This window comes from Panthera uncia, chromosome E1 (genome assembly GCF_023721935.1).
Source record: "Panthera uncia isolate 11264 chromosome E1, Puncia_PCG_1.0, whole genome shotgun sequence".
NCBI lineage: Eukaryota > Metazoa > Chordata > Mammalia > Carnivora > Felidae > Panthera > Panthera uncia.
This window is the reverse complement of record NC_064814.1, coordinates 15,978,495-16,000,997: the sequence shown is the minus strand read 5'-3', so window position 1 is coordinate 16,000,997 and position 22,503 is coordinate 15,978,495. Positions and strand designations below refer to the sequence as shown.

The 22,503-nt window shown below is 44.2% G+C and overlaps 1 protein-coding gene across 8 annotated transcripts in view; it reads left to right on the top strand.

Moving 5' to 3' along the window:
- The window catches only part of MARCHF10 (membrane associated ring-CH-type finger 10), an 83,673-nt gene that overhangs the window by 11,567 nt on the left and 49,603 nt on the right, over positions 1–22,503 (top strand). For all 8 annotated transcript variants that reach the window (XM_049637582.1, XM_049637580.1, XM_049637579.1 and 5 more), the window contains one exon: positions 6,368–6,487. In XM_049637582.1, the coding sequence (XP_049493539.1) occupies positions 6,368–6,487 (120 nt within the window). The remainder of the gene's footprint in view (positions 1–6,367; positions 6,488–22,503) is intronic.

Genomic DNA, 22,503 nt, shown 5'->3' with positions numbered 1-22,503 from the left:
AAGGGTGGTGAGGACTGCAGTTTGAATTTAGAACTAAATGGAATGTCTGTACTCCCACCACACCCTTCTTTAAAAAAAAAAAAAAAAAAACTTTAGGGGCACCTGGGTGGCTCAGTCAGTTAAGCATCTGAACTTCAGCTCAGGTCACGATCTCATAGTTTGTGAGTTCAAGGCCTACATCAGGCTCTGCACTGAGAGGGCAGCGCCTGCTTCGGATCTTCTGTCTCATGTTTCTCTGCCCCTCCCCCACTCCTGCTCTGTCTCTCAAAAATAAACATTAAAAAAATGACAAAAAACAACTTTATTGAGGTATAATTTACATATCATAAAATTCATCTGTTTTAAGTGTGTAATTTAATAACATTTACCAAAGTTGCACCCATCACCATCATCCAGTTTTAGAACATTTCCATCACTCCCAATACCAAAACATCCTTTCCTAACTCTTTCACACTGCTTATGAAATAGTATTGAAATTGTCTTTTGTGTGACTTCCTCTCAATCCGGACCACAGCATCTTAAGGGCAGTGATGGAGTCTTACTTTTCTATGTTGAACTGAATGCCCTGTCATTGATGTGAGTCAGCATTACCCAACTTGACCACCAACTCTGTTTATCAGACTTAGATTCAGCTGACTTGTAACTATTCCTCAAGGCCAAGTCCACCCCCATTGAGCATTTTCAAAACCACTCACCACAAGGTCTGCAGAAAATAATTATGGTTGTCTTTAATATGTTCTGAGTCTTGTTGAATGAAGTATGTAGCAACCCAGCAAAACTACTTTGAAGGGAACAGTAATAAGTTATTTGTATTATTTAGTCTATCCCTTGTCTTGTTCCAGAAAGGATTTAAAGTAGGGGTTTAAGAATCTGTTACGTGACCTTAATAACCCCTCAATAACTTGGTCCATATATGACTTGTGTGTATCTAGATAATTGACCAAGGTAGACTTTGCCATTAGGTCAGTATTGAAATCCTGGGTCATCAATGAGCTTGGCCGGTTACTTGTGGCCCAAGAAATCCCAGCTCTCGCTCCTAGCACAGCAACCTGCTTGGACACTGGACACCCGTGAGTCCCATTTCAGGGTGTACAAATAGCATAAGACCTAATAACTAGATATGACTCCTAAATCATACATTTGCCACAGATTCCTTCCTGCGCTTCACTTGCCTTTAATGAACTGGCTCAAATTGAAGCCCTTGGAAACCTCTTGTATGCACTATTCCTGCTACATCCTAAAATATGCAAAGGCTTGGTACGCACCAAATTAGCAGTGCCTTTATAGGTCTGTCTGCTGGCAACAGGAGAGGTGGGTTAAACCCACCCTGAGTTATTTTGATGCTACTCCTTTCAGTGGTTGGGTGGGGCCCTTTTGAAAAAAAAGAGGAAATAAACATCTATTTGGCATATTACATGCTATTTCGGAATCTGGTAACTAGTACATAATTATATGCCATCTCAGGATCTGGCTCTTATTTCTTCAAGGGTGCTCATGCTGCATAGGCTTCTTTTTTGGTCAAACATGTTTATGTAACTTAAGGCAGAATTTAGCCATTAATGTCTACTGAAAGCTGGAGAGAAAGATTACACTTGGCATTTCAGAATGTTATTCGGTAATCTGTCAAATGTGTTCAGATGGGTTTCATTTCCCGTCATTTATTCATCCTGATCTTTCACGTACCAGGCAAACAACTCAACATGACGATATAAACTTGTTCAAAGACGTGCTAGGTGACTATACCAGGTAGCAGGGGCTCGGGAACCATCGACTCAGGGGGTTGAAGGAGTAGAGATAATTCAGCTTCCTCTCCCATAGGAGCCAGGTGGGTTCCCTGCTCTGCTCACCTCTGGGGTACATGCTTCTATACTCTTCACAGACAGAACAGGAAAAGAAACTCATTTGAGGGGAATATCATGTCAAATTATTTTTACACCTTTGTTTTTTTAACCTCTTAAAACTAATGAGCTTGAACAATGCCCCCCAATGATAATTAAATCCCAAAATGTTGGATCATAAGAACAACAAAAACGTACCCACTGAAGCAGGGACAACTCCCACGTTTCAAAATGCTTGGAGACTTCAAGCAACAATAACCTTGACAGGGGCCACCTACTCAAGAGGCAGAGATGTGCTGGGGGGGGGGGGGGGGGGGGGGGGGGGGGCGGTTCACACCAGAGCCCAGTGAGTCTGGGAAGTGTTCCTGGGGTATGTGGCTTCTTAAGGCACCAGGAGCTTGGATGGTGACTAGGAGGGACTGATTGAGAAACTGAGGACCCCTGTAGGTTCCGAAAACTGTTAACACTTGGAGCGCCTGAGTGGTTCAGTAGGTTACACGATCAATCGACTCTTGATTTTGGCTCAGATCATGATCTCACCCTTCATGAGTTTGAGCCCTGCATCATAGGGCTCCGCGCTGTGCTGTGCTGTGCTAACAGAGCCTGCTTGGGATTCGCTGTCTCCCCTCTCTCTGCTCCTCCCCTGCTCATGCTTGTGCTCTCTCTCTCTCTCTCTTAAAATAAATACACTTAGAAAGTGAGAGAGAGATGGAGGGAGGAAGGAAGGAAGATAGGAAAGAAAGGAAAGAAAGAAAGAAAGAAAGAAAGAAAAGAGAAAAGAAAAAAAGAAAAACGAAGGAGGAAGGAAAGGAAAGGAAAGGAAAGGAAAGGAAAGGAAAGGAAAGGAAAGGAAAGGAAAGGAAAGAATCTGTAACACTGAAGAAAAATCAGTTTCCAAGGCAGCCTGACTGACTGAGAGCAGGACTTCCTCAGTTGTCTGGCGGGGGAACTGCGGGCTCAGGAGACAGACCTCTGGTCCCAGAGCACAAAAACAAGGATGAACCTCAGGCCCAGACAGAAAGATCCTTTCTTCTTCCCTGACCAGAATCAGAGTCACATGATTTGGCAAAGGCTGACTTTAGAAATAGAAGTAAACCAAGAAACGGGATCAGAAACAACAAAGCCTAATGATGCTAACGACGGCGATGACGGTGGTGATGAGTGTCTTTCACTGAACACTCCCCATAAGCCACTCACTCTGCTGAGCGTCCTGCCAACGGGGCCCCAGGCTCTCCAGCAGTCTGGCGGCATAGGGCATCTCCCTCGTACAGATGAGGGAAACAAGAATCAATGGAGGTAGTCAGCCTGCCCAAGGTCACGTTGGAGAAAGTGGCAGAGTGCGGGTCTGTCGTGTTTACACGTATTGAGTTACCGTGAGTCACAGAAACCACGTCATGCCCCACAGGCACATGTGCACATTCTGTGTTCTGCCCCCACAGTGGTAGCTTGTGCTCTGTGCGTGCCTGCAGTCACAGGGATGGTGGGGGTGGGGGGCTGCTGGGCGCCTGCAGTCACAGCGATGCGTGGGGGGTGGGGGACTAGCGGGTGCCTGCAGTCACAGGGATGGGCTGGGGGCTGGGGGGCTGCTGGGCGCCTGCAGTCACAGGGATGGGCTGGGGGGTGGGGGGCTGCTACACCAGAGGAGGAGGGGAGGAGGAAGCCGCCCATCCCAAGGAGGAAATGAGGAGTTACCTGAAGCCTTCCATTTTAAGACTGCCCTCAGCCAGTTCTGTCACATGAACAGAAACTTATTTATAGCAATCTAGCTCCAGACATGTGGAACTCTGAAAGGGGAATATTTTTAAAGTTCCAGAGGAAGGGGAGCCCCTGGTGATCATTACAAATCAATTCAACCTCTGCATCCTGCATCCTAGGGTTTCACACTCTGCCCTTGTCACTCCAGGACCCCCAAAGAGGAAGCAACACCAGCATCAACAACAACAACAACAAAAATCATTCACATTACAAATAACGAGAAAACCAGGGGCACCTGGGGGTTCATTGGTTAAGCATCCAACTTCAGCTCAGGTCATGATCTCACAGTTTATGAGTTCAAGCCCCGCATCGGGCTTTCTGCTGTCAGCGCAGAGCCTGGAGCCTGCTTCGGAGTCTGTGTCTCCCTCTCTGTCTGCCCCTCCCCTGTTCACACACTCTCTCTCCCTCAAAAATAAATAAACATTTTAAAATGATGAAAAAAAAAAGCAAGTAACAAGAAAACCAGCCCCTGGAGGATGAGGTGGCAGTTATGGCTAGGTTCTTGCTATTTCTAGGACTGGAAGTCTAGACTTGCCTCTCTGTCCTGGTGTCCCTTCAACTCTGCAAAGCTGTAACTTCGAGAGGAGTAATGCTTGATTTACACAGAAAGACTGCTTGGCTTTATCAAGATAAAAATGAGGAAGGACCTACCTACCCTGATGCTGGTTTGTTTTCTTGCTCCTCTGTGAGAGGAGGCATAAGGAACCAGAGGGAGAAAAAAAAAATTTTTTTTTTTTTACATTGCAAACCATTCTACTCCTCCTCCCCCTTTGGTAAAGAAATATTTAAGTTGCATGCATTCTTGGAGAGAATTTTCAAAAAACACTCAACCCACAAGAATTCTGTTCATCCCACAAAATCTGCCTTGGTCCTGCGTGCATTTGCTAACACCGTCCTGCACTTTTAGCCTATCAGCATTTGCCTCTTGCGCCTTTAATCCCAGTCGGTTAGGATAACACAGACATCTGCCGCTCCAGGAAACAACAGTGGCAGCCAGGACTCCTCCCAAACGAGCTCCAATCTGAAGTCATTGTAAAAGGAATGGAAAAGAAGAGGCCCATATTTACTTGAACGTCATTGAACTCTCTGGCTAACTCTCTTTAGGTTTACCTTGGTTTATTTTATTACTTGGTGTTTGTTTCACTTATTTATTATAGTTACTGTCCAGTATTCTGGGGGGTTTTCTTGCTTCAATTATTGATTAAAACAAACACTGCCCACGATTTATTAAAACGGCTTGCTATCTAGATAGCCTAGTTTTGAAAATAAGGTTAACAGTGAGACAGGGGGGGAAATAAAGCGGCAACCATTCTGGAGTGCTCTCCCTTCCCCAATAAGGCAGGGTGGAACAGTACCCTTCTCCTGGGAATCCAGGATTCCACTTGCTGCATGTATCACCTGGCCAACAGTGCATGAGGCACACACCGCCCCCCCCCCCCCCCGCCCCGCCCCAACGCCCAAGCCAGTGCCTCACCAGCAATTGTTGTGAGGCACAATGTAAACCAACTTGCTGTTCCCAATTCCAAGTGGTAAATGTTTTGTTAATATCAGGTCATTTCTATTTTTAACCATGTAGCATGATATTAGGCTTTCCCAGTGGTGTGAAATTCTGGCATGTCCTTCCACATCAAAGAAGGAGATGCATTTTCTAACAAAGGGGGGAAATGCGGAAGGAATCTTTCCTTTCTTAACCCAGCCAGGAAAGGGAGATGTCAGGCCCTGTTTAGAAACAGTATTGTTGGGTCCTTACGTTGCGTTTCTTTACCATGACAGGGGATAATTTGGCTCTAGCAGAGCAAAGGTGAATCTGGGCACTGGATCTACAGAAATGCTCCAAGAAGTTTTCCTATTTTAAACTATTTAAAATATCACTTGAAACCCCCATATAGCACATGATTTCTTGGGGTTTGTTCAGTCCTGATACTGGAGAAGAAATCTTTTGGTACTAGATTTTTCTCCTAATTTCGTTTTTTGAAAATGGAATTTTTTTTTTGGTTATTTTGTTTTTATTATTTTGCATTCAGGGACTGATATTTCCCCCTGAAACAATAATGCAATTGAGCTAACATGCAGTGCTAGACGCTGAGGGGATTCAAAAGGTAAGAGGTGGTCCTTACCCTGAGGGGTCCTCACTGATCAGCAGGAGACACGGGCTCAAAACAAAGCAACTAAATACAACAGTAAAAACGAAAATTGTGTAATTCCAGCTGCTTTTGTATAAAGGAGCAATTAATTCGGCCTGGGGAAGAAGAGCTTGGCAAGGCGAGAGATGTCTCTTGAGCTGGATCTTAGTAGATCCACAGATTTGCCTGCCGTGCTGTGAACACCCCTGTGAAAGGCATTCAAAGTGGAGGAAGGGCAGGTGCGAAAGCTCTCAGGTAGGAAGGGTCTGATCCCATAACTGGGAGTGATCCAGGGGGACAGAGAGCCACGTTGGAATGAAGACAGAGGGGAAGTGAATGCTGCCTTTCAGGTACTTCCTGCCTTAAGGAAGCAATTGTTGGGGACACACTTGTCAAAACGCCTCTTAGTGTGTTTGTCATTGTAACTTATTAAAGCAGAGATGACAATTTTTGACCTGGCATTTTGGGGCAAAGGGAAGAGAGTCGTGATGCCTGGCTGAGCGTCTTGACACTTGGTAAATGTGCTGATGAGCCCTTGAAGCTGGACATTGTGTATTTCATGTTCCTCACGATAGGAATTAAGCAAAAAGTCATGAAAGTTTGTCGCAGACCTAAGCCAACGATACTTTTTAAAAAAATTGTATTCTGCAGGCTTGTCTGAGACGACAGGAATACAGAAGAGACCCAAATGAGAAGAAACAAGATCAATTTGGGGGGCAAGAGACAAATTTGGAGAGACCCCGGTTTTCAACTGGGTCATCTTCCAAACAGGTACTTAGAACTCTGGGAGATACCCTCCTGCTGCCGTGTGTGTGTGTGTGTGTGTGTGTGTGTGTGTGTGTGTATACACGTGCGTGCACATGCATACGTCACTTAGGAAAAAGCCAACTCCAAAAGGAGGTACTGGAGAATCCTGAAAGTCAGGGTGATCAGTCAGTTGGGCGTCTGACTTCAGCTCAGGTCGTGATCTCACGGGTCGTGAGTTTGAGCCCCACGTCGGGCTCTTTGCTGTCAGCACGGAGCCTGCTTTAGATCCTCTGTCTCCCTCTCTCTCTGCCCCTCCCTGCTCATGTTCATGCACACCCTCTCTCTCATAAATAAAGCAAACAAGCAAACAAAGAAACAAACAAATCCTACAGTTCAGAGCAGGGAGATACAGGGGCAGGAGATCCCATCCTGGATGCCGCCTGGGCCACTCCTCTGCTGTGTGACTGTCCCCCTTCACCCAGGTTGGGCCTTGCTCTTCTTTCCTGATGGGTCCCATGGCGATGGTCTCTGAGATACCATCCAAATCAGAAATGCTACAACTCTTCCACTTCAAGAGTTGAGGCACTGGGCTTTCTAAAGCACAGCATCATCTCTCCATCTACGCCTGCACCTGTGTCTATCTGATCGGTCCATATAACCACAGCCATACATAGATATGGGTACGAAGATATATCTTATTTGTGTATGGACTTATAGTCTAACTCATTGCATTGCTTAGTCTGGTCTTTCAAATACAGTTAAAATGTAGTAATAACTGCATCGTGTAATGACTAGAAATTGCTCAAATATTTCTGTCTGGATGATAATAAAAAAGGATAAGATCCAAATAATAGTGATAAGACAATGACAATACTAGTCACTGTCATTACCATCATCTGAGTGGTGGCAGTGTTCCAGCACTGCGCCAAATGTTTTATACATATTAGCTTATTTAATTCTCATAAATCTCTATATATTTACCTCCCCTCACAGATGAGAAACTGAGCCTCAGAAAAGACCAGAAAATTGACCTAAGACTCCATAGCCAGTGTGTGGTAGAGTCAGAGTTCCTTTCCAGGGAGCCCAACCCCGGGGAAGGTGCTCTGAACCACTGAACGATACGATCATATTTCATGTTTAAGATCTTATCCGAGTAAGAATTTTACTTATCCTATGTAAGCACCAAACACCACAAGCTGCATTCAACACCCATTTGTTAGCATGGCGAATTGATTTAAGATGAGCCAGACGCCTTTTATGAATTCTTATTTAGTATTTTATGCCTGCAATATACTCTAGAGGATGGACTCTCACTTTCTGTCAGCGGTGTGGATCCCTGAGATAGATCCTGGACACCTGATATCAATCGATTTCTTGTTGGGATTTCTTTTTAATCTAGGAGGTTCACACTGCAGTTATTTAATGTTCAAAGGATCCCTCAGAAACATCAGCGATTGATGTATATGGGTGTAGATGTATCCCTGGGTGAGATCTATACTCCCTATTAAGGAACGTAAAATCACACAATCAGATATTCCACCTAGAGTCTAAAGGTGAAAGAGACTATCTTCTAACACTGGCAGCATCGAGAAGAACACATCGCCTGGATCGCTCCCTGTTAGTCAAAGACTAAATATAATGCCTGCTGCTGATTGAACTTAGGGAGTGAGATTAATCCAAAAATTAAATCTAGTTTGGCTCGAACAGCACACTTCTAGCATTAAGATAAATTCTCACATTTTTTGCACTTAGAAACAAAACTCAAGGACTGATAAGAAAAAAGGCAATTTAAGTCGAACGGTAGCATGTAGCAATCTTCCTAGATTGGTAAAGAAATGGGCAGCTGGGTTCTTCTATTTTCATGCAAAGATTCACATGCATAGCCGTGGCCATTTTGTATGGCAATACTCACACATTTGGGACATTCTAGGACTAGAAGTTTTATGCTCCTCTCCATAAACTTTGTTTAGGGGACAGGCTGGTGACAGATTTCTGTAGTTTTCTTCTTTATGCTATAAAAATTATTCATTCTTTAAATCATCATGGCAAAATGCTCAGACCACATCTAAAAAAGGATATGGTTGTACATATAAAAGTAATTATGAAATAAGGACAAAAATATGTGCTAAAACGCATAAAGCTGGCAATTTCTAAAGTGTAAGAACAGGATTTTTCATGTTGCACTATGCCACTGTACCTCAACCTGCCAGAAACCCCAAAACAACATTACTTAAGTAATCTCAAATTTATTTTCCAGGTAATGATATCCCAAGGGTTTGGGCCTTGATTGTACAAGTGCCTTCAAGGTCACATCTTCTGTGTCAAGAAGAGTGACAAAATCAGAATTTTCCCCAGTGAAATTCACCTCTGCTTTCCTCTCTGTATTACAGATATTCTTTGGGGGATACTGGAGAATTTCCCCCCAGATACAAAAGCACAGGAAGGGCAGGGGGAGTGAGAATGTCACTGAAAGCATCACTCAACAGCCATATGACTTGTGTGCTCCTAGTGTTGACCCCACCCCCTGCTCAGTCCTTCCACTTTTGCTTGGTACAGGTGAAGCCAGAGATCCCTTATGAGACAAACCGTATCCAGAACTCTTCAATCCCCAGGATCATGGGTTGGTTTGGAGAGCTCTCCTCCCAGGTTTGGACCCCCACCCAAATTTCTATGAAAATCTGGCTGTTCCTAAGCCTTCATAGTATGGGCCTGCCCTGCTATATTTTGAATCCTGAGGGGATACAGAACTTATCAAACCTCTTTATCAAACCTCAGTGCCAGGGAGGAGGAGGATCCCAGGGAATCCCTGAGGATGGGATCATCAGGTCCCAGAGGAGGGTATAAGAACATGGGCACCTCCCAAAGGAGAACCCAGGCCAGATTAGTCCCAGTTTCCAGAACTCAGTGTATTGAATGTCACATCAGACAATTAGAGTTGCAAAAGATCATTGGTCGATGAGAAAAGACCAGGAGAAAGATACGTGTCCATGAGCAGACGTAAACCTAACCTAGCCCTCCTCCCTAGGTAAACATTCCCCTAAGTAATTCCCTTTTAGAGACTCCCGTGGCTGAAAACTCCAAGGAACGCTTTGCCTCTGATCTGTGAAGGGAAGTTCATTCTGACTGAGCGGGTGGTAGGGAAGTGGACTGCTTAATCCATGGGAAGTTTTCCACCACACGGTCAATACGTGAAGTGCACCACCACCCGTATTTTGACACTGGTATTGCAACTTCTGTCACTCGTTCCTTCCTTGCCCCAATCTCAGATTGTCACAGTTCTGATGAACCTGGAATAAGTGAGACATTTATCATCAAGTAACAGATCCAGTATCAAGCCATCGCTTCCAGACACCTGCCTGGCAGGGGGAAAATCTCCCAACGCGGTGGCCCCACCATTCCGCACAAGCGCCTCACCACGACCAGTGCCTCGGGCAGAGGTTGTCTTACGTCTAAATCCAAGATAAAGCAATAACACCCAGCTCGTGCTGAGATGTTCTTTAAAGTGGTACCTCCTAAATACATTTAAGTTAATGGTGTGGCATAGAAAGAACACTTATCATCAAGGGCCATCTCTGTCCCTCATTACAGTGTGAATTCAGACAAAGCACTTGTAAGCACTTCAGTTTCCCATCACGGAGGTACTTATTATTAATGCTTATCTTGTGGGATCAATGCAAGAACAAGTGAGACTCTTGCGTTCATACTAACATTTGATTACATTATAAATTGCCTTGGTGTCCGGCTGTTCTTACAAATGGTGCTCCAGTAGGTATTGGGTTCTGAGACTTCTAGAATACCTTCTTTTGCCTCAGCCCAATCCCAGGCCACATTACTAAAAGCCAACCTTATGTGGCAACTTAATTTTAGACCCTTCTCAAAGTTACATGCAACCTTATTAACGAATCAGATTAGAATAAATAGGGAAATACGTAACAGCTCCACAAAGTCATCAACTAGGAGTTGGATGAGCAGTAGACTAAAAACAAAGCAGTCTCTCAATATGAACAGGAAACAGTGTCCCCAGGAGAGCTGCTGGCCTAGAGGAGGACACATCGCCTGGATCATTCCCTGCTGTGATTGACAGGATATGTTGCCTTCTCAAACCTTCACAGAAAAGAAACAGGAGCCCTGATTTCCCCATAGAAAATGATGAAAATGAGAGGCGTCTGGGTGGCTCAGTCGGTTGAGCATGTGACTTCGGCTCAGGTCATGGTCTCACGGTTCTTGGGTTCGAGCCCCGTGTCGGGCTCTGTGCTGACAGTTCAGAGCCTGGAGCCTGCTTTGGATTCTGTGTCTCCCTCTCTCTCTGCCCCTCCTCCGCTCACGCTCTGTCTCTCTCAAAAATAAACATTAAAAAAAAAATCTTTTTTTTTTTCAAAGAAAGAAAATGATGAAAATGATAAGCCCATGACTTTGCAGGCAGCAACCTTCTGTGAAAAGGGACATCATGAGCATTTCTCATCTATCCTTGCTGGTCCAAATGCACAAACCTCAAGGACTTAGGACAGATCGTCACTGCATTTACTTTGCCGGCAACGAAGGGGGAGACCACCCAGCTCTCAGTTTTTCAAGAGTACTGTTTGCTTTGCTAATAGGAACAAGATTATTGTCCTTTACCATCAGCAACCAGCAACTAAATATTTAGATTCCAGGTCACAAGGACCCAACGTTACATTGGAAAGAGGCAGTAAACCTGTTAACAGCAGCAACTGGCTCTTCCCCAGGCCTGGCTCAGTGGGATGTTGACCAGTGAGATCACCTGAACCTCCCAGAAAGCACGGTACTCTCAAGTGTGAAGGCAACTACCCAACATAAACATCTTAATTGTTTTGTCCATAATGATCCACACAAACTTTGGAGGTTAAAATTAAAAAGAAAGCCTCTTCAAGTAACCTGCAGTGGCTTAAAAAGTCAGAATGTCCATCCATACGTGAGGCCGGCGAAAGTCTAGAAATGTGTCGTCCAATAAGGTGGCCACTAGCCATGTGTGGCTAGTTACCTTTAACTTTAAATTAATCAAAAGAAAAATTTTATATTCAGTTCCTCAGACGCACCAGCCAACATTTCACATGCTCAGTAGCCACACGTATCCCGTGGTTGCCGTATTGGACCACGCAGACATAGGACATTTCCACCATTGCGGAAAGTTCTATGTGACAGCGCTGCTCCAGATTGTGGTCAAGTTCAAAAAAACAAAACAAGACAAGAGCCCATGGGCCAGAAAGTATAATCCACAATACGGTGCTTTACATACTGTGGCTCTTTGCAAATGTTAGCTCTCTGAGGACAGTGCAGCTGTCCAAGAAGGCTGGCTCAATTTGCATTTTGTGTTTTCTGTGACCTCGCTATATTTGCATGCCTCCTTTCATTACCTTCTTATTCAGCCTACCCTGCCTGTGAAACCTTCAGCTTCTCCTCTTTCAAACAGCTCTTGGGGAAGTTATTCTCCCATTAATCTGTCAGTGTCAACCCACCAACACCCTTACCGGTGTCATGAAAGCAGCCAGGGCTTAGCACATAGCATAAGCGTTCCATGACTCATCCTTCTCATTTTTCTAACTTCTGCTTGTCTGTTGTCGGATTCCTTGAGGGTCGGGCCTCCCTTCTTTCTGGCTCCAGGCCGGTGTGCGGCTGAGGCAGGTCACACACGCACACACCGGTTCTAACTGCCAGAAGGCCCCACCCTGGGAGGCTATGAGTCACCATTAGCACCTGGTGTGGTGTTTCTCCTAGCCACCCTCTCGACTGTAGCTCAGATTCCACACCCTCAAGGTGCACCTGAGCAATAACGTGGCTCTGCACACGACATCTCAAGCTCCAAATGTACGTCATGGAGAGAGAATGTGCAGCTCACAGTTTGACAAGTGCAGATCTGTGAGAATTCTCATCTGAGTTTGTTTTCCATTTTAGCTGTTGATCTTTTCCCCATGGCGTGTCCCACAAGCACCTCAGACTCAAGATGCTGACTGCGTCATCTGGTTCCCTCAAAATGGTCCCTCTTCCTGAATTAATTTCTGCCCAAGCCAGAATTCCAGAAATTATCTTGGGTTCCTTCTGCTGCTATTTCTCACACTTCACAGTAATCACACACCAAAGCCAGATCATCTTGTCTCCTTTCTCGGGAATCTGTCCATCAACACTCCCCTCTGCCGGGCCATCTCTTTTCTTGTTTTTTGCCTGGAAATTGTCAGAGTCATTTCCTTGGACATTTTGCCCTCACCTCACCCTTTCCAGCCAGTTTTCCAGGCGGTACTAAGAGTGATCCGTCTGGATCGTGTCACTCCTCTATTGAAAATTCTGTAGTGGATCCCCACAGATCAAGTTCAAACACATTAGCAAGGTTCTCAAGGCCCTGGCTGGCCTGCCTCTCAACTCTGAGGGCACCTCTTCTGTGAAGTTTCTAGAGCTTCTCCTGGGGGTCAGGTGACTTTGCTGTTGTCTTTCCTCTGTATTCCCATAACACCCTCTGGACTCAAGTCCACCTTGGGGTTCCTCTTCCTATCTCCCTCCTCCCTTAGGCTGGAAGCCACTCGAGAGCAGGTGCCATTTGTTGTCATATTTCCAATGCCCACCATGTAACAGGAACTCAAGGAATGGCTGACGGCTGACAGTTACCGGAATGGTTTAGGAACATGCACGTGTTATAGGCATATAGCCGAAACAGCCAAAATAGGAATCCTCACCCTGCACGAGAGAAAATAGGAGATGTTGTTACTTGGAGTGGAGTGGTGAATGCTCCCTGACCTTGCTTGCAATTACTGAGAGGCGAGTAGTTTAATAAGGTTGCCGGTGTGCAATGGCCAGTTTGGGCTTGAAGAGGAATCCATTCCAATCAACCACTTGGAAACCTCCACAGTGGTGATCACCAGAGAGTGACCAATGAAAGAGAGCACTCTTCCGTGCATACCCTTCCGCGAATGGACAGATGGCTTCTTCAAAGCTCTGGGTAAGTTCCTTTTGTCACAGATAGGCAAGAACACGAGGACGTAGAAGGGCTGGGTTCAAGGCTTTCCATGGACAGAGGAAACTCAGAACAGCCCAAAGTTGGTCCGGGACTCTGCTGTACTTTATAACAGAAGTCATGTTGTTATAAAGATGGGAATTCATGTTCCACCAGATAAGTCACCAGACTAAATTGGATATTTCTTTTATAATTAGGTTATAGATTAATTGGAATACACTGGCGTGCATGCCCTTCTGTGGGCAAACCAGAGTGCTGAAGGTCTCCAACATCATTAATGGAGCAAGCAAACAGTAACTGTATCGTGGCCAAGGCCAGGAATGCTTCCCTTCTCCTTCATTTCTGTGCTTTGTCTGAGTTCCACTAGGTAATTTAAAAATAGGCCATGGCAGTAAAATGGGACAACTGTCAGTTCAAATTGCAGCTGCTTCCAGAATGTTGTCCTGCCTTTTTTAACAGATAAGCAAGACAAGCCTAGAGTCAATCCTTCCACTAGGGCGATTCTGCCACGTGGCCGGGTGATACAAACACCAATTGTTATCCCAGTTCAGTGAAATTGTGGATGCCGAGAGTTGGTGGCCTCTGATCCAGAGGGCTCCTGGTGTTAATTGGACTCAGCAGCTCCGAAATTGCATGAGAGAAGATTATAACAAAGTAGATTTTTGCCCATTTTATGCAGTGCTATGTATTTTGGTTTACTACCTTTTATTAAAATTCCTTACTTAAAAAAAATGGCCCTAATTAATTTTTAAAACCAAAAAAAAAAAAAACCCAAACCTTGTTAAAAACCAATTAAAACTCAGCTATCAAACTTAAAAATGTTTTCACTTGCAAGATATTATTCAGGTGCATACCTGTGTGAAACATGAGTTAGAACATACAACATCTCATCCTGAAACCTTCTTTTGTTTTTGCTTTTATACCACTTTACTCATTAAGGAATTACAAACCACTTTGTGTCCAAGACGCGGTGTTAGATGCTGTGGGCACACGGTAATAACAAAGCCGTGCCCCCGCCCGTTCACAGTGTGGGCGAAATAAGACGTTACACTAATGCCTACAGTTCAAGACGGTATCTGATGAGGGTAATAAAAAGGCAAAAGGAAACCTGGAAAAGCTTCCTAGAGGAATGCAGATTTTCATCTGGATCTTAAGGCACAACAGGATTTGGGGACCTGGGAGTGGGGGGTGGGGAGCTGAGGCAGGGCTCCCATCACAGGTGGAAGGAAGAGCCGAAATCAAAGAGAGATGGGCATGTTCGGGAAAGGGTGAGCCGCCCAGTCTTCCTGCAGCACAGGAAATGTACATCAGACCTCTCTTCAGAGCTCCCCTCCCTGGAGGACACCCGTCATACCCCCCTGCACCCTTTCCTTAGGATCAGGACACAGGAGGGTGCCCTTCTCACTCCAAATTCTGCTCCCAGACCACTGCTCCCCAGGCTTTGATGGAAACACGGGTGCCCTAAGGCTTGTGCTGTTTCGCTCCACCATTCTCCGCCCCCCCACCACCCCCCCCCCCAGCACACCATCCCTCTTGTCTCCTGGCCACTCTCTTACTCAGTGAAGACGCTGGCAGTGGCTTGGTCTCTGCTCACCCATCCCCTGATCTCCTGCCACAATCCTGGATGACTTTGGCACCCACCAGGCCACACCCTGGCTTCTCAGTTCCTGATGCGTCTTAAGTGCCCCCCTCCACTCCCCTCAGCCGCCGCCTCCCCCAGCCCACGGCACATCCCAGACTGCGCCATCAACCAAAAGGTCTCCATGTCCAAAATCCATTGATGACAACAGTCTTCCAGCTCTCCTGCTCATCCACTTTTACTCTGACGTCTCTCCCACCTCTTGGGAACCTTTGGTCCATTGGCCCTTTCTCCTCTTGTGCCCACTGCCCCCCACCCCCTTATTGACTTTCCCTTCCTAAGCAGCCTAGATTCTGTGCTTAATCCTCTTAATAATTCCCCTGCCCTTTGTCTTTTTTTCTCGCCTCTCTGGCAGTCTCAGCCTTCCGTGGTCTCTGGGTCCATATCCAGGCCTCTGGTGACTGCTGCAGAAAAGTCACTCAAATTTGAGAAATGGTCTTACTGAAAGGTCACAGCCACCAATCTCCTGGAACCCCTCAGTGCTGCCCGGTTGCCCTGCTCAGCTCTCTCACTTGGATCCTCTTTCCCTTTGCCCAGTCTTCAATCCCTCCTCTCTTCCATTCCACACCTTAGTGGTCCTCAGAGTTTTCCCCAGCTCGTTGCTGCCCTGCCCACCCATCCCCTCTCTTGTGCACTACCCTCTCCTCAAGATCCCACCTCCTTGCTGCCCACAGACCCTTTTCCATCCAGTTCCCTCACCCTGCCTGCACCCCCAGCTGACCCAGAACCTTCTATCAGCATCTAATCGTGATCCACAGTCTCCCACCAAAAAAAAAAAAAAAAAAAAAAAAAAAGTTCTCCCTTGATCCTGTCCCTCCATTTATTTCTTCTCCTTCACAGTCAGAATTCTCAAAAGAATTATTTACACTGACTGACTCCATTTCCCCACCTCCCACTCACTCCTCAACCCACTCCAATCTGGCTCTCATGCTCCCTCATTCCACTGAAATGGCACTTTGTCAAACGACTTCCACATCTATGAATGGGGCAGGTCTTTGGGTCCTCTCCACATTTGCCCTCCCGGTGGCTTCCACTGGCCCCTTCACTCAGTCCCCCCCAAGCATGTGCCCCTGAGCTCCTGCAAAGCCATCTTCTCCTCCGGGTTTCCTCCCGTATCTCTGGAGGTGATTTCTCCTCCTGTTCCTCCACTGCTGCCCAGGCCCTGAGTCCCGGGATTCCTCGAGGCTCGGGCTCTCTTCCCACTCCATACCAAGGGGTTTATCTTAATTTTGTATCACAGACCTCATGGGCACTATGGTGAACTCTCTTAGATCCTCTTCTCAGAATATTTCAAACGCATAAAATAATAATACAAAGGATTTCAAAGGAAGCCACTTTTATCGAAATAGTCATCAAAATATTTTTAGAAATCTGTGATTCAGTAATGTATGTGCTTCTTTATTAACACATTAAATAACAAGTGATGGGCGTAAAGGGTATTTTGAGACATCTGCAACAAATTTAATGAAATGTGAAAATATCTGTGATTTCTATTGGCGACAAAGTCACAGGAACTGCCAATACCACCGTGGTTCGTTGCCTGCGTTCAGAAATGAAAGCTACGCTTAGCTTTCAGCTGGGGGTTAGTGGAAATAAAGATATAGTTTTTTTCCCCATCCAAGTTCACGACCCGCCCCCCAAGAAGCCCTGCTCTATAAATTTTCCTTAGGTCACCTCATCAAGATGTTAACTGCCAAAGTCAAGATGTTAACTGCCAAAGACCTCCAGATCTGCATATCCAACCCAAAACTCACTTGTAATCTCCAGGTCTGAATATTCAACTGTTTACTCAATACGTCTACTTGGAAGTCTCAACAGGCCCAACACCATAGTCTCCAGCCTGGTCCTTCACGATTCCTTTTGTGTGGCATCATCCAAATCTGGCACTTTCTCTCCTCCTGACCCTCATATTCAATTCAATCACCAAGTCTATGCCGTTTACTTCCCCAATTGCTTTTTTTCTTTAATGTTTATTTTCTTTTGAGAGAGAATGAGCATGAGCAGGGGAGGGGCAGAGAGGGAGAGAATCGCAAGCAGGCTCCACGCTGTTGTCACAGAGCCCAGTGTAGGGCTTGATCTCACCAACTGTGAGATCATGACCTGAGCCGAAATGGAGAGTTGGACACTCAACCGACTGAGCCACCCAGGCACCCCTTCCCCAAGAGCTTTTTAATCGGTCTGTGTGTACTTTTCTTCCATTGCCTACGTGGGTTACTGCCAACACCTCCTGGCCAGTCTTCACACTTCTCCTCCCCCTAAATTCCACTTTCTGTACCACATGGAGTGACAGTGACGAGTGGAACTCAGATCATGTCCCTGGCCCGCTGAAACCCCTTCCGTGGCCTTCTGTGACTTTCAGAATGGGAACCAGAATTCGTCATGGAGCCAACAAGGGCCTGAAGGATCTGGTCCTCCGTACTGCCCCAAGTCCGTCCACCCTGGCTTCGGGTCTTCCTACCTGCCAGGACACCTCTCTTACAACACGCACCCTGCCTTCCCACCATGCCTCAGATGTCGGCCCAGGTCACTTCCTCAGGGAGCTTTTTCCCAACTGTCCCCTCCCGCAACTAGATTCGGACCCTTCTGCCCTATCTTCTATGGTTTTCCATATGCTTCCTTTTTTTTTTTTAATTTAGGACTTGTAATTTTACATTAATAATTATTTGATTAAATGATCTACCTTCCTACCTAGACTGTAAGCTCTGTAACAACCAAATCTTTGTTTTACTCGTCATTCGCATATCCCAACATATGTGGCTGTATTGTCTCTTCCGTGGAGGGTCTCTGTTAGTATAAATTTATGTTCATCCTAAATCACCAAGTATAAGATGAGGCATATCTTTTAAAATTTATCCTGCATTGACTTCTCTGTATTGATCATTGATCTCTCATTATTACCAGATGGTATCATGAAGGAAACATTTTAAATCTAATGAAACGTTTATTATGAGGTATAAAAAGAAACTGGCAGTGTTCCCACAAAGTACCTACTTTATCCTGGCAGCCCGGCAATATCTATCTATATTTCTGCTCCATTTCCCCCCAATATTTTACTCTGAGGACTTCAAAACATAGAGAAAACTTGACAGAATTGTATAGTGAATATCCATATACCTACCACCTAGATTCTACAATTGTTGACATTTTGCTATATTTACTTTATCACCTATCTATCTGTCCATCTATCCATCCACAGATCCACCTTGGGTTTTGGCGCATTTCATTTTAATTCTTTTCAATAACGTTTATTTTTGAGAGACGGAGAGAGAGCACGAGCAGGGGAGAGGCAGAGAGAGCGGGAGACACAGAATCTGAAGCAGGCTCCAGGCTCCAAGCTGTCAGCACAGAGCCCAACATGGGGCTGGAACTCAAACCGTGAGATCATGACCTGAGCCAAAGTCGGATGCTTAACCGACTGAGCCACCCAGGCGCCCATGTTTTGAGGCATTTCAAAGCAAGTTGCAGACTTGCAACCTGATCAGTACTCTGCCCCCCAAAATGCTTCAGCATGTACGTCATTAACTAGCATTGAATACCTGTTTATGGCTTTTGTGGTTTTGAAGGTTCATTTTTTTTTTCCAGTTTTTGCTTAGGCGGTAGAAATTACCTGAAGTAAATTGTATAGAATAGATTTTAAGAGTAATATTTAATGAGTTTTGACAAATGCATGTGCCCTGTAACCCACACCCCCATCAAGTTTTCATCACCCCATGAAGATTCTTTATGCCCGTTTCTAGCCAGTTCCCGTCCCTGTCCCTCTCAGAGACGGCTGCTATTCTAAGTATTTTCTCCATGAATTAGTTTCTGCCTTTTCTTGTTCCATTTCTTAAAAACGGTTTTGAGTTCTTTTAAGTAATCTCAGAACCTTTTTAGAAACAGGTGGAATATACATTCTAAATAGCTGAGATAAATGAGCCTGTGTAATAATTAAAATTACATATGAGTTACAATTCAAAATTATAATCTCCCAAAATGACTTTTCAAAAAAAGATAATAGTTGGAAAAGTTATGTGGAAGTTGGCATTCTCACATACATCTACAAATGTAAGTTGATACCAATATTTCTGGAGGACAATTTGGGAACAAAAAATTTTAAATCTTTGTGATGCTTTTAATCTACTAATATAAATTCCCACTTTGGGAAACTTGAGATAATTAAAGATGTGCATAAATCTAGAAGAATATTCATCATAGCACTATTTATTATAGCAAAAAGCTGGAAGCAAAGTACATGATCAACAAAAAGAATTATGATCGATCCATTCAGTGAGGAGTGTATTCTGAAGACAAAGAGAACTGGGGCATCTGGCTGGCTCAGCCAGCAGAGCATGTGACTCTTGATCTCGAGGTTGTGAGTTTGAGCCCCACATTGGGTATAGAGATTACTTAAATAAATAAAAACTTAAAAAAAGAAATTGTAAACAAAGATTAAAAAACAAACAAAGAGAACTACCAAGAAAGAATGAACTTTACTTAGTGGGTTTATTCTTACAGTAATATTTGTATTGTAATTCTGACATTATTTCACATTTATTACAGAGCAAAACATGAATAAAAATATTAATATAATTAAGGAATAAAGATGCTAAATGTAAAATACGAATATAAAACTTTTCAAAGGAATGGAAAGCTCCATATAGTGTTAAATTTTAATTAGAAAGATTGCTGTGAACTCATGATTTTTTTAAATACATATTTTTTTAAGTGTATTTATTTTTGAGAGAGACAGAGACAGAGCATGAGCAGAAGAGGGGCAGAGAGGGAGGGAGACACAGAATCTGAAGCAGGCTCCAAGCTCTGAGCTGTCAGCACAGAGCCCAATGCGGGGCTCAAACCCACGAACCATGAGATCATCACCTGAGCCGAAGTCAGACACTCAACCGACTGAACCACCCAGGTGCCCCTAAATACATATTTCTAATGAATTCTATTGAAAGGACTTAGGAACAGTGTCATTCCAGTAGCAATGAGCACACCCAGCATTGATATTAAGTCCTAACTACCATTTTAACTAAAAGGAACCAGAGCTACTTGGATTCCAGGTCTGAGACAGGTAAAATACAAGGGGGAAACTATGATATTTTTATTGTATCAAAAAGTAAAGAAGTGCTCAAAAACTCATGTCAAAAGTCAACTTCAGTGGACTCCCACTCACCAATTTTGGTACAATTTGAGCATGAAAGAATGTGATGAGATAATTGAAGAAAATATATCCTTGAGACTGCAGTGATAATAAATAAATTAAATATGTACATAAATAAAAGAGAAGGTGGGGGGAATGTTCTTCTCTAGGGAAGAATGCCAGTTATTAATTGTAGAAGAAATGACAGAATTTGAAAAGACAATTGTTTTGCTACTACCCCCAAATGATTATCAATTCAGGAAAAGTACATCAAGAGATACTAAAATCATTGGGTAAAGTGTTGTTTATGAATAGGCTATTCAGTGTCAAAGAATCATTCGTAGATTACCTACTAATTACAATGGGGGGAAATGTAGTTTACATTGAAGACATCTGGCAGTCACCACCTTAGCTAGAGATCAAACAGCATTATCAATAGCATTGTTAGGTGCTGATGTGTGATGTTATACAGAAGGACACCACACCACCTAAAGAATATGCATACCCAAAATGGTTAACCTGAATTTTATCATGAGAAAACAATCAAATTCAGAACGTAAGACCTTCTATGGGGCTGGGACTCTCCAAAACAGTAAAAAACATGAAGAAGCCAAAAAAGGCAGAAAACCAAAGAGTAAAGGGACATAAAAACTGCATGCAATCTAAGTACTTTGACTGGATCATAGATCAAAACAAACAGCTAGAGAGACATTTTGGGGACAATTTGAATATGCTGTATGTATTAGACAATGTCATGGAACTATTACATTTTTTTAGGTAAGATGGCTGGTACTGTGGCTTTGCAGGAGAATGTCTATTTTGGTAAGAGATGGATGTTTAAGTATTTAGGGGTGAACTATCATGAAGTCTAGTGACTTTGAAATTCTTTAGAAAAAGAATATATATAGAGAGAGAGTGTGCGCATACTTGTGTGAGAGCGGGCGCAAGACAGCGTAGCGTGCAAATAGAGTAATGGCTGTTTTTTGTACCGTTCTTTCAACTGCTCTATAGATTTGACATTTTCAGAATAAGATTGAAACATTATTAAAAGGTATCTGTTGATGCAACGTATTGTTAAGTGAAACAGTATGTATGGCACAATTCTATTTTTTTAATCACACTTGTATAGGCATAAACGTGTGTTAGCGTAACGTCAGCTGCTGTAACAAAGGGACCAAAAATATGATGAGTGAATCAAGGCAGTTTAGTTTTTGCACCTGTGACAGTTCAGGCTGGACGAACCAGATGGGCAGACAGCTCTCCTCCACCAAGACTTTCAGAGACTCGGGCTGATAACAGTTCGGTTGTCTTCAATGCATGACTTTCAAAGTTGTTGCCTTTCTAGCTGAAGTGCCGGGCCAGACACTGAGGCAGAAGTGAGGGCAGACACTTTCACTCCCAGTCGGTGGGTGAGACTTTCCTCCGAGCCCACACCACGTGGCAGGGGAGATGGAAACGTTCTGTTCAAGGAGGGTGGCCATATCCCAGCTTCACCCTATTGCTTGAGAAGGGATTTCAGTGGAAATCCATCGCAGTCATTAAAAGGGAGTCTTAAAGAATATAGACCAAGCTGCTTGCAGTTTTTAGTTCTAGGTTAATGGGGCTTTGAATGTTTTAAATTTTCTTTCTTAGGCTTCTCTTTATATGTCCATTATGAGCATGCATTCCTTTTGTAATGAAGAGTTACACTTCACCAAAAAAAGCCATTGAAACTATGAAAAGATCATTTCACTGGCAAATTTTCAGGATGCTTTCTTTTCCCGCTCTGAGAGAAACATACATGCTCATCTTAGAAACCATGTTAAGCATTTTTCTACTCAGAAACCTTCAGTTGGACCCCATTTTCTATCACATTGACTCTCAATTCTTTGCTTGCATCTCAGGGCCCCCACCCCCAATCTGACACCACCCTGCCATCCAGCTTTCTCTCTCCCCCTCCTCCCCCACTCTCTGCTCTGGCCCCTTGCCCTGTCGTCTGAGAATCATGCCCTACTCATTACTCCATCCATACCTTGGCTCCTGTGCTGCCTCCAGCCTAAGGCAGTCGCCACTCATACTTCAGGTTCCAGAAACCTCAGGAACCCTGCCTTGACTTCGCATCTTTTTCTGTGCCTTCCTTTGGAATTCAGAATCGGTGCCACCCGATTTATCGCTTAATTAAATGTTGTTTTGCATTTCATGAGATTATAATCTCATCTCTCCCACCGCAAGCTTCTTGTCTTTAAATGCCTTCCTGGTGCTTTGAGTAGGGTTGAAGGCATAGTCGTTGCAAATGATGCTTCTCAATTAATTCCCACGTTGTATGACATATTATTTCG